General features: G+C 41.8%; 1 protein-coding gene across 1 annotated transcript in view; it reads left to right on the forward strand.

Moving 5' to 3' along the window:
* The window catches only part of LOC149322354 (zinc transporter ZIP11-like), a 410913-nt gene extending 408371 nt beyond the window's left edge, over positions 1–2542 (forward strand). Inside the window, exon 10 of the mRNA XM_089540325.1 lies at positions 526–2542. Within this exon, the coding sequence (XP_089396451.1) occupies positions 526–604 (79 nt within the window). The 3' untranslated portion in view covers positions 605–2542. The remainder of the gene's footprint in view (positions 1–525) is intronic.
* Positions 2543–14196: the final 11654 nt, after the last annotated feature.

Below are 14196 nucleotides of genomic sequence, written 5' to 3' on the forward strand. Positions count from 1 at the left end.
CTGGGTTAGAATACAACATTTTAGTTAGTAATGCATATTGGGTTGCTTAGAAGTGAGAAAAACTGAGTGAAAAGAACCAGGGGACTGGGAACTGGGAACTAGGAGTGGAGAAGGGTAAATTGTGAGGGAGGAGTTACTTTACCACCAGTTTCACACAGTGGAGCCATGATGTAAATATGCTATTGTGGCAAGTCCACCATTGTGGGAAAGAGATGGTGTCATGCCTCCATCTGCAGTTGGAGTGACAACTGCCGTTCGCTAAATGCAGTCCAACTAACAACAGATCTGCCTCTGTTTTGTTTCTTCTAACTAGTACAGGTTACAGGGATGCTTCATTTCTTTTTACCAAGGAACCATGAAGATTTTAGAAGCAAGATTAAGACAGGGTGATTTTTAGAATGCTCTTTCTTAATCCCATGTATGAAGAAATAAAATTGTCATATTAGTCAACCTTACAAAAGACTGACTTTATTCCCTCCCCTCCCCCCATCTCCTTGTGTCTTTCACTGTCTCTTTTTCTTGCAGTGGCAATGGAAAGCTGGCTTCTTGGACCGCCATCTTTGGATTTGTGATTATGATGTCCCTGGATGTTGGACTTGGCTAACAGGAGATGCAGCTTTCTCAATGTTATTAACCTTCAGGGAGTCAATCTGAACAAAATGCACAGCAGAGGCTAGAACTGGAATAGTATATTTTATATAATCGCAATGATCTGGGATGATGTTGATTTGTCTTTAATTATATGGACTCTGGAAATTTGCCATAACTTCATGTGGATGGTTTTAGAAAACACAGGGAGCTGCTTCCTGTGAATTTTATTTTTGCCACCCAATGGTATCTTCTCCATCAGGGATCCTGGTATGAAACATATCAGTGAAGCTGCAAGACATGTTTTATTCCTCCCCCTCTTTTGATGCTTGTTTTTTGTATCCATAAAGGTCAGGTCTACTCTATGGTGGTTGTCTTTGCTGTGTGTTTACAAATCTTGTTGTGTGTCATAACCCAGTGGGACAGTCCCCAAAGAGCTTAAAGACTTGGAGGCTTCTAGGCATCTGGGTTATGGTCCAGGAGATGGGTGTCTGCCACACTTCCCTCAGGGCTATGGAAATGGTCAGCTTCATAAGGTGTTAAATGGGTAGTATTGTTCTTTTAAAATTATTTAAATAAATTGAATTTTAGGAACTGTGTTTATAAAATGGGATATGTTTGGGTTTGTGGGCATATTATGACAGGGATTTACTGAAGGAATTAGAGACTATTCTTTTTCAGAGTTGATGGTGTTTGTGGCAGATATTAAGTGGGAAAAGTGCTCAAGCATCCAGATTTCTAAAATACTGTTTCTGAGGTCCACTCATTTCTCAATATGTCTATTCTGGCTTTGAAAGATCATACTCTCATTTTAGGTTTAAGGTGTGAATTACATTATTGGAAAATCAGGAAGATGGCTTTGTGAATGCTAATTTACCTCTTGACGCAATTCATTTGATAATATGCTATTTTCACCAATTCTCACTAATAGACTTCAGTACTGATTCCTTGTAGACAGATCTGAGACTTAAAGCAATTTAGGGGTTATCCTTTACTGTCAGCACAAGTAGCCTATGACAGTATGACATTTTATGGTACTATGGCATTTAATCTTTTTTCCCAATCATTTGCATTTTATAAGCAAAGCAAAATTACTATTATTATTGCTGTTATCACTTTGTTTAAATTGTGAGTAGACTAGCATTAACATTTTGCAGGCAATTGCTTTGTCCTTAAGTGAAGGAGGGGATTAAATTATCAATTTTTATTAATCTGAGTAGTTAATTTTCTACTCATATTAAATGGACCAGCTTGTATAATTCAAGGGCCATGAGTAAAATGTCTTGCCTGGTGGCACTCTGCCATGGAGAGAGAGCTGAAGAAATTAACATTTTGACAGGTCCAGTAAGACTATGAGTCAGTCGCACATATCTCACAGAGGACTGGGGAATTTGGGACTCTTTTGATACTGCTGGACTCCATCTCCCATCATCTCCATGGTCAATGGACAGGATTTGGGGAGTTGTAGTCAAGCAACATCTGGAGGTGCACAGGTCTCTCACCTCTCTTCTGGCAACTCAGGGCTTTTTGGTTTCCATCTGCAGCATAGGTGCTTACAGACTAAAAACCAAAATTTGTGCTTATGATACTGGAACCTGTCTTCTTGTAAGTTTCTACTTCAGAAGAGGCTGACAGATAATTAGTGCCTATGGTTACACCTCTGGGCCACCCTGGTTTTTCCTCCCAGCTTACAATGCAGGGAGTACTTTGGCCTTACACACAATTCCTAACATACTTTATATTGTTCTATGAGATATGGAACATCAGAGGTATGTGTGTACATGCCCATGCAAACCTGTGTAGTTACATTAACCGATATGTGCTCATGAACTAAGTAAAGTGAATACAATGGGATTATTTCTTCTATTTGGGAATTTCTGTGTATGTAGGCCAGTACAGAATGAAATTTGTAACCAACTGATAATACTTTTTAACTTTCATGTGGCAAAATAAAATAAGAGATTTAAAGAAAAAAATGGAGTCATTGAACCCTTTCCTTTCCCTTTTCATTGTCTTATACTTTTAAACAAAGCCTTTCTGCTCTGCCATACTCTAGAGGATCCTATTTGTAAGCACTACTATTCAAGGCTCAAATGTAGGTGAGCAGTTTCATCACATCATTGATCCAATGGATGCTGCATGTGGTGGTAACTAATTGCTTGCTTTAGCGTAAAAATATTAACCGAGTATGTCCATTAGGTCATTGCAACCAAATTGAATCTAACTGTACATATTGTTTAGTGATTAAAAACAACAACACCCAATTAATAGTTGTTAGGGCTTTAAAAGAATTACAAAAGTGAATTTTCAGCCTGCCTCCAGTGGGATGACTATTCCCTCCTGGAGGTTTGGTACCCTCAAGTCATACCTTTACTACTGTGTAACTTAAACTAGAATCTTCTTAATGACATATGCTTGCATAACCTTCATTGATGCAAGCATATGCTGTAGAAGGAGGAATCCAATACCTTTTCCCAAAGCACCTTTGGTATACAAAGCAATTTTGAAGGGTCTCCCAGATGCAGCTGTGTCTGTCTGCCCATTGATCATCTGCAGGGGTAGTATAAGTACAATCTAGGTATCTTGAGCACTAGGGGAAGAAGGAAAAACCTTATGCTAGGGGAAATGAGTGCTCTCTGTTTGTGTGTGCAAATGCAGTTGAATTTTGCCCAGGCAAGGCCCTGTAGCCAACCACTGGCTGGGAAGCCAAATCTTTGCCCTGGAGTACCTTCCCCCCCCCCCACCTGCTGTTGCACTGCTATGAAAGAAGAAGCTGTCCTCACCTACTTTCTCCACCTTTAGCCCTGGTTGACCAAAGTAAATACATTGGAAAAGATATATGCCAGTAGGTTACCTGGATTTTGGCCTTTCTATGATCGTTTTTTCTGTGTGCAGTTGCAGTTTTAAGGCATGCTAAAGTTATGGAAGCCTGAAACAGAAAAAGCTGTTGAAGGAATTAACTGCCTTGGTCTCAGTTGTTTTGCAACATGCTACTATTGTAGATGAGTATGGGGTGGTGGTGTCATGCCAAGCCTTCACAATCCTGACATGTCCTCTGAGTCTGATGGCTGTGATGGAGAGGCTGAGAGCCCTGGGGATGTGCCAGGGCTGCAGCAATTCCGGTAGCCCCAGGAGGAGAGCCTGAAGCCAGCACAGGGGCTAAGATCTCAACAGACACAAGACAAAGTTCATGACAGCCACAACGCTCAGATGAAGAGACAGCCTTAACAGTGCCTATCCCCACAGAGAGACACGAGGAAAGAGCAAGATGCTGACATTCTCAGTGTTTAAGTGAGAAGAAGGTTGCTAATAGGGAACATGTGCAAGACCCAGATGCATTATAAATATTCCAGCACCTCTCTTGGTCCAATATGGCTGACATCCATCCATCTTCCTTGGGAGGAAGCCAAGCTGGTGCTCTGCTACTTGATTGAGTGCCTGTTGCCTAGAACTCTGCCTGGACTCAGAGTATTCTTTTGGAATATCCTTTGGACTGCTTTCCTGGACTGACTACAGACTCATGGAGGATCTGGACTGGATTAGATGCACGGCTTTTCTACAGATGCCTTGGTGAGCTTGAACTTTCTTTCTCGTTCATTCCCTGCTTAAGATGCTGAGGCTTCAGACTGGGAGTTTGGCTAGCTTTCCAAGGGCAAAATGGGACAGGTATTCCAGATTTCAGTTCAGTAGAGATCAGGTGACACAAGAAGTCAATAGGATCCCATCTGCTTGTTGACAGCCCAAGAGTGCTTGCTATCAACTTTGGTTGATATGCCAGATGCAACCTTACCTGGATCAAAGGAACCTTGAAGCAGTGGTACATGCACTGGAAACCTCTCGCCTTGAATTCTGTAATGTGCTCTACATGGGGCTACCCTTGTGCCAAGTTCGGAAGTTTCAATTGGTCCAAAATACAGCAACCAAATTGGTCAGTGGCATTTCCAGGTCTGACCACATAACACATGTATTATAATCACTTCACTGGCTGCCAATCAGCTTCCGGGCACAGTACAAGGTGTTGGTTATTACCTTTAAAGCCCTATATGGCTTAGGCCCGAGTTACTTGAGAGAGCGCCTATCCCTACATAATCCGACCCGCACTCTCAGAACATCTGGGAAGAATCTATTGGAAACACAAATGACTAGATTGACTATCACTTCCCAAATAACTTTTACTGCCGCTCTTCCTAAATTGTGGAATGGCCTGCCGGAAGAGATCCATCTTATAACCACCTTGGACGCTTTTAAAAAGGCAGTCAAGATGGAGCATCTGGCAGGCCTATCCATCCAACCCTGTTTAGGATCCATCATTAATCCTTAATGATGATTCTATGCAATTCTACTGTTATAAAACTCATGTACTATGATAAATTAGTTTTAATAGATATTATTATTGCTGAGATACTGTACTGTATTGGATTTTATTTATTGTATTTGTATGTTTTTATCGGGCTGTAATCCTGCCTCAATACACAGGGAGAGGCGGGGAAATATAAATTATTATTATTATTATTGATTTGCTTAATCTCCTCAGCCATCCACCCTTACACAGAATTAGTTATGAAGAACATACTAAAGTTGTAAGTTTTAAGATGATGACCTGACCTTTTATCTTTTACATGTAACCAAGATCTATTTCAGCAATGCCAAATAACAGTATGAATTATTACTAATTGAGAAGATTGGTGAGTGTGTGTATGTAAACTTGGGGTTTTCTGTAGAGGAACTTTGCAGGCTTGGAATGCACTGAATGATGTTTTTGAGCAGATTCATATTATTAAATGGCCCATTCACACCACAGCTATAGAACTATTATTCCACTTTAGCTGCCATGGCTGCATCCTATGGAATCTGGGGGAGCAGAGTTGTAGTTTGGTTGCAGGCTCCAAAGGAGCTCTCTCGCTGTAAATTTTGAAGGCCCCTCCCTCAACTGCCAATTCTTGGATTTAATAGAATGGAACCATGTGAGGTAAAGTGAAACCATAGGGATATAACTGTATAATGTGAATGATCCTAAAAACTCTCTTTGAAATACTCCCATCTGTTGTCATTGTCCTTCCTGATAAGTTGCAAAAATGACACTTACTCCGTGGTGTTTTTTCAGGGTATCACTGGACATATCTGTCTGAGAATTAGGAGAATTGAACCACAAGCTCTTGAACCATTTGTAGTTTTTTTTCATCAAGAAAAATTAATCTGGTGGAAGAACTTAAATTTGAGGTATGTGGGCTGAACTCAGATGGATCAACATGTTAGTTTTCCCAACTTGCTTCTCTTCCATTTTGATTACAAATGTAGAAGCCTATTAGAAGGCAACACCAATACACTTCCTTATGCAAAACATGGATAAAATGCATCCTTGACTGGGAGTGAGGTTTGGACCATGAGCAAGAAGCAAATGCAGTCCTTGACATCTAAAGGACACTGACCTAAGATGATGATGAATGTGTTGCGAGCAGAATGCTCTGCTGTGTTGAGCAGGCTTGGTATAAATACTAGGCCCCAACGCCAACTAAAGCAGACCTGGCTCCTCATGGTATATAACTGGTTGAGTCCCATACTGCATCATAGGCTTCATGCTGATTGTAAAGGGTGAAGTAAAACATGTATGTCTCTTTCTCTTTAATTTAAAGAGAACTGCAGAATGAGCACAAACAGTTCATAGTAGGTGCCTGGGCTAGGTCTCAGCTCAAGCCTCCATCCCAATCCAAGAAAGCCTGCCAGCCCTGTACACTTATACAGACATTGGAGCCCATTATATAGAAATGTAAGGTGCTTGCAGGTGAGGCACAGGTTGTGTAATCACCCTGCTTCAGACACAGATGGCAATCCAGATGTTGCCCATTTGTTATTCTCCTGTGTGTTCCATCCTTCTTTATGCATGGAAACCACTTAAGGAGAATACAGTCCCTTTTGACTGGTATTGGTTAGGAGCTGCCTACTGGGAAGCTTCAGCAGTGCCTGTGTTGACTAGTTACCAAAATGCCGATGTCAAATTGGATGCTGTCAAATGCTACCTATTTAACTGGCACATGCTCAGCACACATAACCTTGAATTTCACCAGCAGTAGATTCCTTCCTATGTATAGTGTTTGTGGTTATATCTTTTTCCCCCCTTATTCTAAACATGCTTTAGATGGATATAGAACAGCAGCTAATTTTCTTTCTTGCCATCTTTCAGCTGGAGCTCTTTCGCTGATGTTGAGACATGGAAGGTTTGTATGTGGTGATATTCCCTAAGATGTGGCATGCCCTTGAGCTAAAACCTTGGAAGTGTACTAGAGATCATGTCCTCAAATGAATTCAAGGCTAGCCTGCATCCCACCATGCATTCCCTTCTGTTTTGCAAAAGCCTGAGCTAAAACTTTGGAAGTGGATTGGAGATCATGTCCTCTTAGCTCTAGCTGGAATAGGTAACCATGGTGGATATCAAACAACATTTAGAGGGACACAAGTTTCCCTGTTCCTGCCCTGGATGGGGCAGAATGTCTGTTCCCAGCATCCCATGGCCTCCTAAGAGTGCTAAAAATGATTAGCGGCGAAGAGATCCAGCCCTGGGAATAGATCATAGCTTGAAATCACAATAGACTCCCATTCTGCTTCAGTTTCAGGTTGAGCGATTGTTCCCAGGGAAAGAAGGGTGTGAGTAGAGCAAACCAAGAAAGCAAAGCAGCTGTGAGAAAGAAGCTGCGGGCCAACCAGGTGAACTGCCATCCTCAGCAGCAGGCAGCATGACCTAGCTCACGTCTTCCTTTCCAACTTGGCTGGCGACTGCTGAGTCAGTGGGCAAGAATGCCAAAGCCAGCACTATCTCTCCCGGTGCTTGTGTGGTTCACTGACGGCTAAGGTGGAGCTTCCTCCTCCTGCAGGGATTTCATGTGGATGCCCAGTGTTTACCTGTAAGGAAGGGGAGGGGGGGAAAGGTGCAGCCTAACATGGTTGCGGTTTCTAGGGAGGAGGCAGGAACAAGAATCTCTAAGTGAGAGCTTTGCACGCAACTGAACAATAATCTTATTATTATAACTGATGCCATAAAGCACAGTACAGCACCAAAAAAAAGTACGCTCTTGACACAGAAGCAAGACCCAGTGGTGGCACCTGAGTCACTGCTCATAAAGTCACACTGATTTCACCTGTTAACCCCACTCTATCTTTGGGAAGGGGTGGGGGGAGAACCTAAAAACAAAATGCCTTCTGTTAATTTTTTTTCCCTGCCTAGTGTTCTTTGTTGTTCTTGGCAACACAGTAGCAATTAAAATTGAGAGACACACAAAGGCTTCTGTCTCCTAAGTTGAGGGCAAAGGTACTTGCCAGCTACTTAACTGCAGGGTTCTTATGAACTCTTGTCTCCATAGGGTGTTAATCAGTAATGGTACCGTTTTGAATTTTTCTGTGGCACTTGTATTGTTTTTTCTTTCATAAAATTTGTATTATATTTTTATCGATTTATGGATACTGTCATAAACAAAATCCAAAACACTGTATATAACATGAATATATATATATATATATATATATATACATATATACACACACATAAACATGTATATAACACGAAAACAAAGCCCACAATAAATACACCTTGCACCCATGTTAAGGAACATTGAACACAGACTTCCGAACATTGGTGTAAATATAGTAATTGTGTTTTTCCGGTTAACTACCCAAATGTCCAATGCACTTCTGCCCTTAATTTGGAAGCATAAACATCAGCTCACAAATCAAATCCTAAAACCAACCAACATCTTTTCTCTTCTTTCATGTATAAACTGTAGGAAAGGTACCCACTCCTTTACTAATATCCACTGATTTCTCCCTGTGGCACTTTTATTGATCCATGTACTGCCCACAAGGATGTCTACCCAATCCTACCCTACCCTACCCTGTCCTGTCCAGTCCTATACCTTTAATTATATCCTGCTTTCCCCCCATAGCTGAGACTCAAGGCAATTTACAAAATAAAAAAGAATGACAGGTAAAAACACTGATCTATGTGATGTACACATTTTGTTGATTCATTTTGCTTGAATTATGGCCAGTGCAAACTTGCGGTGTAAAACTAGAAGAAATAAAAGGCAAGCTTTTCTTTGGGGGATGATAGAGTAGAAGAGATGGTGTAGTGAAATGGTTTGAGCTTAGGACTATGACCTTGGAGACCAGGTTTCAAATAATTACTCAGTCACTGGGTGACCTTGGACAAGTCACACTCTCTCAGCCTCAAAGGAAGGCAATGGCAACACCCTTCTAAACAAATCTTGCCAAGAAAACCCTGTAATAGGTTTGCCTTAGGGTCACCATAAGTTAGAACCAACTTGAAGGCACACAATAACAAGAGTAGAAGCCCCTCTTCCAATGCCCAACATCTTTTATATTTTCAACTAGAATAGGCCCCAGTCCTGTTGTTTGTCTACACATGAAGCACTAGTTACTAGTACTAGTACAGGTGATTCCATGTTATTCCCATACCAACACTTTTGTATAGTGGTTGGCCTTTATGTCATATCACAAGCAAAGGACTTTGGGAACTTCTTTCAACTTGTAAAGCAGATACCTAAACAACAAGGGAGCTGTCGTTTGAGAAATGCCTATTCAAATCTTCCTGGGATGTGCAGAACTAGTTCTGTGCTTGTTTGCTTTTGGATCTTAGTGACAATGCTCTCTGCCCATGTAGTACATGAGACAATGTGGTTGTCCACAGAATTAAAACTGGGTACACTTTAGTTGCCCCTGTGTCTTAGGCCTGGTACATACCACCAATAAGCGGCGTACCAGGGCCAATACTAGGGTTAGGGACCACGCAGCAACAGCATGGTCCCTAACCCTAGCACATATGGACAGCATAACAATGGCGGTGCCCTGTTTACACAGGCGCCACCATTGTCACGTAAGCGCCACGCGGTATCCATACCTTGCCACACGGCACTTACATAATGAGTGCGCCAGTGGTGCACTTGTTACATTGCCCCTGCGGCTTTAAAAAAACCTGCTTTTCTCGGGTTCTTTTTCCATCGGAGGGAAGCTGCGCGGTTTGGCAGCTGTGGCTTCCTTCCAGAGGAAAAACAGGCACCGACAGCCTGCTGTTTTTCGGCAGTCTGTACTGTGCCTACATGATCTCAGTAACTTTGCCATTTTGACAGTAGATCACTGGAAATACTTAAAGCCAGGGTATTTATAAATTTTCAATCAGTCTGGATGTGCCCTGAGTTTGTCTTTTTGTCTTTGGGAAAAGAGGAGGGTTGCATTTCTCTCCCCCCTATCACCCTGCCTCCTCTCATCCTGTCCCTCCTGGTTTCCTGTGGTCCTGCAGGGCAGTAGGCAACAAGAGAGCTCCTCCATTCAATTCCAGGGGTGGCTTTCCTTTTTAAGGCTGATTTTCATGCCATGATTTTAAAACAGAGGTTGGGAGGCTGAAGCATTCTTCTGTAAAAGCATAATGTAGAACAAATGTTTGCGTGGTTTTGCTCATTAGAATAAAAACTGATTTGTTAAAAAGCTCTCTATTTTTAATTCCATGTTAGTACAAATACTTTTTATCTAGTGAAAGTGGTAGCATTATTTCTTGTCCTGCCATACCCGTGTGCTATCAGCCCCCCTTTGTTTTTTCAGCTCCCCCCGCCAATGCTCTCTTGTTCTATGAATTCTCTTTTTTGAAACTGAAATGAAATCTCTTGTACATACAACTGTTTGTGTTCTGAATCATCTTACGTTACCCTTGCATTAGTATTCCCTTTATTTCCTTTGTTCTCCTGCCCTATGGAAATTTAATTACAAGCAAGCTCCACTGGGCCTTTCCCAATTAGGTGTGCTGGACCACACTTTCCAACCAGTGCTCATGCTGACAGGGATAATGGGGTATGTGGTTCAGAACACCTGGACCTAAATACAATTGTGAGTCCCAGCTAGAGTAAAATATTTGAATCCGTTACTGAGTGATGAGTCAACATGAATGTGATTGATTCCCATTGATTCAGGGGATCTCCTCTAATAGAGACTTGCAGTAATCCCTTAATTATTAATCCTTTAATTGCTAAAGTAATAATAATTTAGGCCCTGGAGAGCAGAGGGTTGAAGAAGATAGCTGTAAAACATCTTGTAAGTAGACACACAACCCAGGAGAACCATATGGTCTTCAAAATGTTGTTGGAGTGTAACTCCCAGCAGTCCTAGCCAGCATAGCTAGTGGTGAGGAATGCTGGGAGCCTCAGTCCAACAACATCTGTAGTGGTGTACAGTTCCACCCTTGACACAAGCAGCAGGAGTTGGGTTCAAGTAAAAGTTTCTTATGCCTAAATGATATAGAGATCACAAAATTGGAAGAGACTCTAGGGGCCATCCAGTCCAACCCCATTCTTCCATGCAGGAATACACAATCAAAGCACCCCAACAGATGGCCGTCCAGCTTCTGTTTAAAAACCTCCATAGAAGGAGACTCCACCACTCCCTGAAGTAGCATATTCCACTGGATGGAACCCATGGCTGAACTTCGTCTCCACTTCACCTTGCCTCCCCTTGTAGGTGCTGGCTTGGCACCTGGTTTTTTGTTTTTTTAATCCTTTTGCAAAACACAGAAAATCTATCCAGACAAGGATCTTTAGATGCTCCCCCAGGGCTCCTGGGTTGGCACATGAATTAAAGTGTTAGGAAGTAGAATATGGTGAGGGTTGACCTCATGATTGGCTGGAAAAAAAGGCCCAGGGAAATCTGTAATTGTAATACTTAAATAGAGACATGCATTAGCACACAGAGAGCCAGCTCCCTCTCTGTTCTGCTCCTTTCCAGCCTCCCCCCTCTGCTTCATTAAAACTCCGGCTTGCCAAGAAAGATGACTCTAGCCAGTCGTTTGACTCCTCACCCAATTTGCTCTCTGCTGCCAGTTCAAGAAATTAATTTTCTCCTTTTCTTCCTCCAGATGAAATAATATAATTACAACTGTGCAATTTAGCTCGCTGAAACTCCTTGGGATCAAAGTAGCCACAAATGTCGGGATAGGCCAGCGAGCCTGTGCTAACTTGGAAGCAGCCTAGTGAATGGCTGTGTAAGATGTCTCTCTGTGTTGGATTCTGTCTGTTCCTCATGGACAGCTGGCCAACTCTTGCTTGGATATGTCCAGTATCCATTATCTCCTGAGGCATTTTGTCCTATTATTAAGCAATGTGCACTCTCAGAAATTTTATTATCCTGCTTCCTTGCAATAGAGCCACAGTCTTTTACATATCAGCCTGATCATGTATCCCTTTCATAATTTATTTTCTCCTGACCAAACCCACCCACCTCTTTCAAATATTCTTGATAGAATTTAGCTTTCAGATGCCTCACCATCCTGGTCACCATCCTCTGAACATGCTCCAGTTTGGTCACTCATTTTTTTACATATAGCATCTTGATGGTGGATACAGTACTACAGATGCAGCCTCGTCAGTACAAAACACAATGCAACTATTGTTTCTTGTTATTTGTAAACTATACTTCTGTTAATCTAGCCTAAAACTTCATTAGCTGTTTTAGCAGGTGCACCACACAGCTGGCTCATGTTCAGCATATGATGAGTTAAGATATCTCAGTCCTTTTGATTCGTGTTTCTGCTGTATCAGCTCTCCCCCATCCTAAATCTCTGTGTTTGACGTTTTGTTGTTGGCTTGTACCTGAGCCAACAACCACAACTTTTACATTTATTCCAGTTGCATTTACACCTGTTCATTTTGAGCCAGAAGTTCAGCCTGTCAGGAGCATTATGAATCTTGCTTCTGCATTCATTGGTATTACTTATCTCTTCCACCTTCATTGCAAATTTGCTCCCTCGTTCAAGTCATTGTGAAACATGTAGAAGAGTACAGGGGTAGTTCAATCCAGTTTTAGCATTCCATTCGAGAGTTCACCTCCAGTTTGATGTTGAACACACTCACTGAATATCATGGCCCAAACTATTCTGAATCCATCTATCTAGCAACATTAGTGTCCAGCCTAGATTTTACCACTTTTTTTTCCCAAAAAGGGTATCGTGGGAGACCTTATGAGACACTTTCCTGAAATCAAAATATACATCCACAGCATGCTCATCCTGATTTCAGGAAAGTGTTTCATAAGGTCTCCCATGATAACCTTCTTGGAAAAAATGCAGGCTAGACATGATTTGACAGTACTTATTACTGATAAACTCATGTTGCTCCTAGCAACCAACACATTGGCACAGACTGACCACCTAATAAACTCTTTTATGCTTTTAACATTATTCTGCAATTTTCCAGACCTGCCTCATTCCCCTTTTTTGAAGATAGGAAAGTTCAGCAGTTTTTCTGTCTCCTGTTAAAACCCTGCCTTTTCTTATTCTTCCTCTAGGTCATTGGAGACTGGCATTTCTATGGACAACCATTTCTTCCAGGGATATACATTGTCTACCAGCATGCTCTTTTTTAGCATTAGGGAAAGGGGATATCTATTCTATGGGAAAGGGCATAGAATAGATAACTGAAGTTTCTAGGTGGGTGAGCTGCATCCTACATCAACAATAAACTGGAAAATCAATTTTTGAAAACATACAATAAGAGAATGAAAAAGCGATATATGCAGGCTACTTTGGCCATCGCTGACCTCCCAGATGATAGTACATGGATGTATATGTATGAAATGTGATCTTCTTTCAAATAATGACAAGAATCCAAAAAACTGAGGCAGGGAGCTACTTGTTTGCAGGGTTCTTTGTATGCAGGGTGTCTGGAGCTGCCCTGGGTCTTAGTGCCCAGATTTCCTCTGCTTACATTCATCAATCCCACCCTTGCTGGGACAGGAGTGGGGAAAGAAAGCTAGGTCAGATCTGACCCATAGATAACCACCAATAGTTGGATTTCTGCTGTTTTAGAATGCATGCATGCGCATGCATACACTCACCCACACACCATTGAATGTTCCTAAGAAATAGTGCAAGTTTCCTGGAGATGTTAGCTTCCCAATCAATGTATACTGCACTTCTGATCTATTTAAATTAGATGATATAGGTGATAAGAAACTAGAGAAGATTCGTATCAGTTTTTTCTCATCTTTGACTACTGAATGTGTTGCAGGGAGACAATCCTTGTACACATTTGTCTGCACTTTCTATAAAAAGTTGCTTATTCTGTGTGCCAGCTGTACAGATCAGCATGCCTCAGCCTTTGGAACAATAAGCCTGTCAAGTTTTAGGACAGACCTCTTGGCTACAAAAAGGGGTCCAGGCAGTTGGATCTTCTAAAGTGAGTAAGAATGGAGAATAATTTCTGATGTCTCTGAGACATCCTGGGTGCTGTAAAATTTGGAGGCATTCATTACTGATCTTCTTCCTGATGTTGGATTATCTGCCTCAATCAGCATGGCAAACAATGTGTGGGGAGGTTGATGAGACTTGCAGTCCAGCAACATCTGGATTAGGATTGGGAATCATGTGGCCCTCCAGGTGTTGGACTCTCAGTAGACTTGTCCAATAGACAGAACTCATGGTAGGCTTGTAGTTGCAGCCCAAATCTGGAAGGCCTTCTCATTTTCACCCCTGATCGGGGGGAGGCCACAAGATCATCCAGCCCTGCTGGAACCAAAACATCAAATGTACAGGGTGATACACCTACCCTGAGACTTTTT

This window comes from Sceloporus occidentalis, unplaced genomic scaffold (genome assembly GCF_023333645.1).
Source record: "Sceloporus occidentalis isolate IW3139 unplaced genomic scaffold, rSceOcc1.0.p SCAF_1, whole genome shotgun sequence".
NCBI lineage: Eukaryota > Metazoa > Chordata > Lepidosauria > Squamata > Phrynosomatidae > Sceloporus > Sceloporus occidentalis.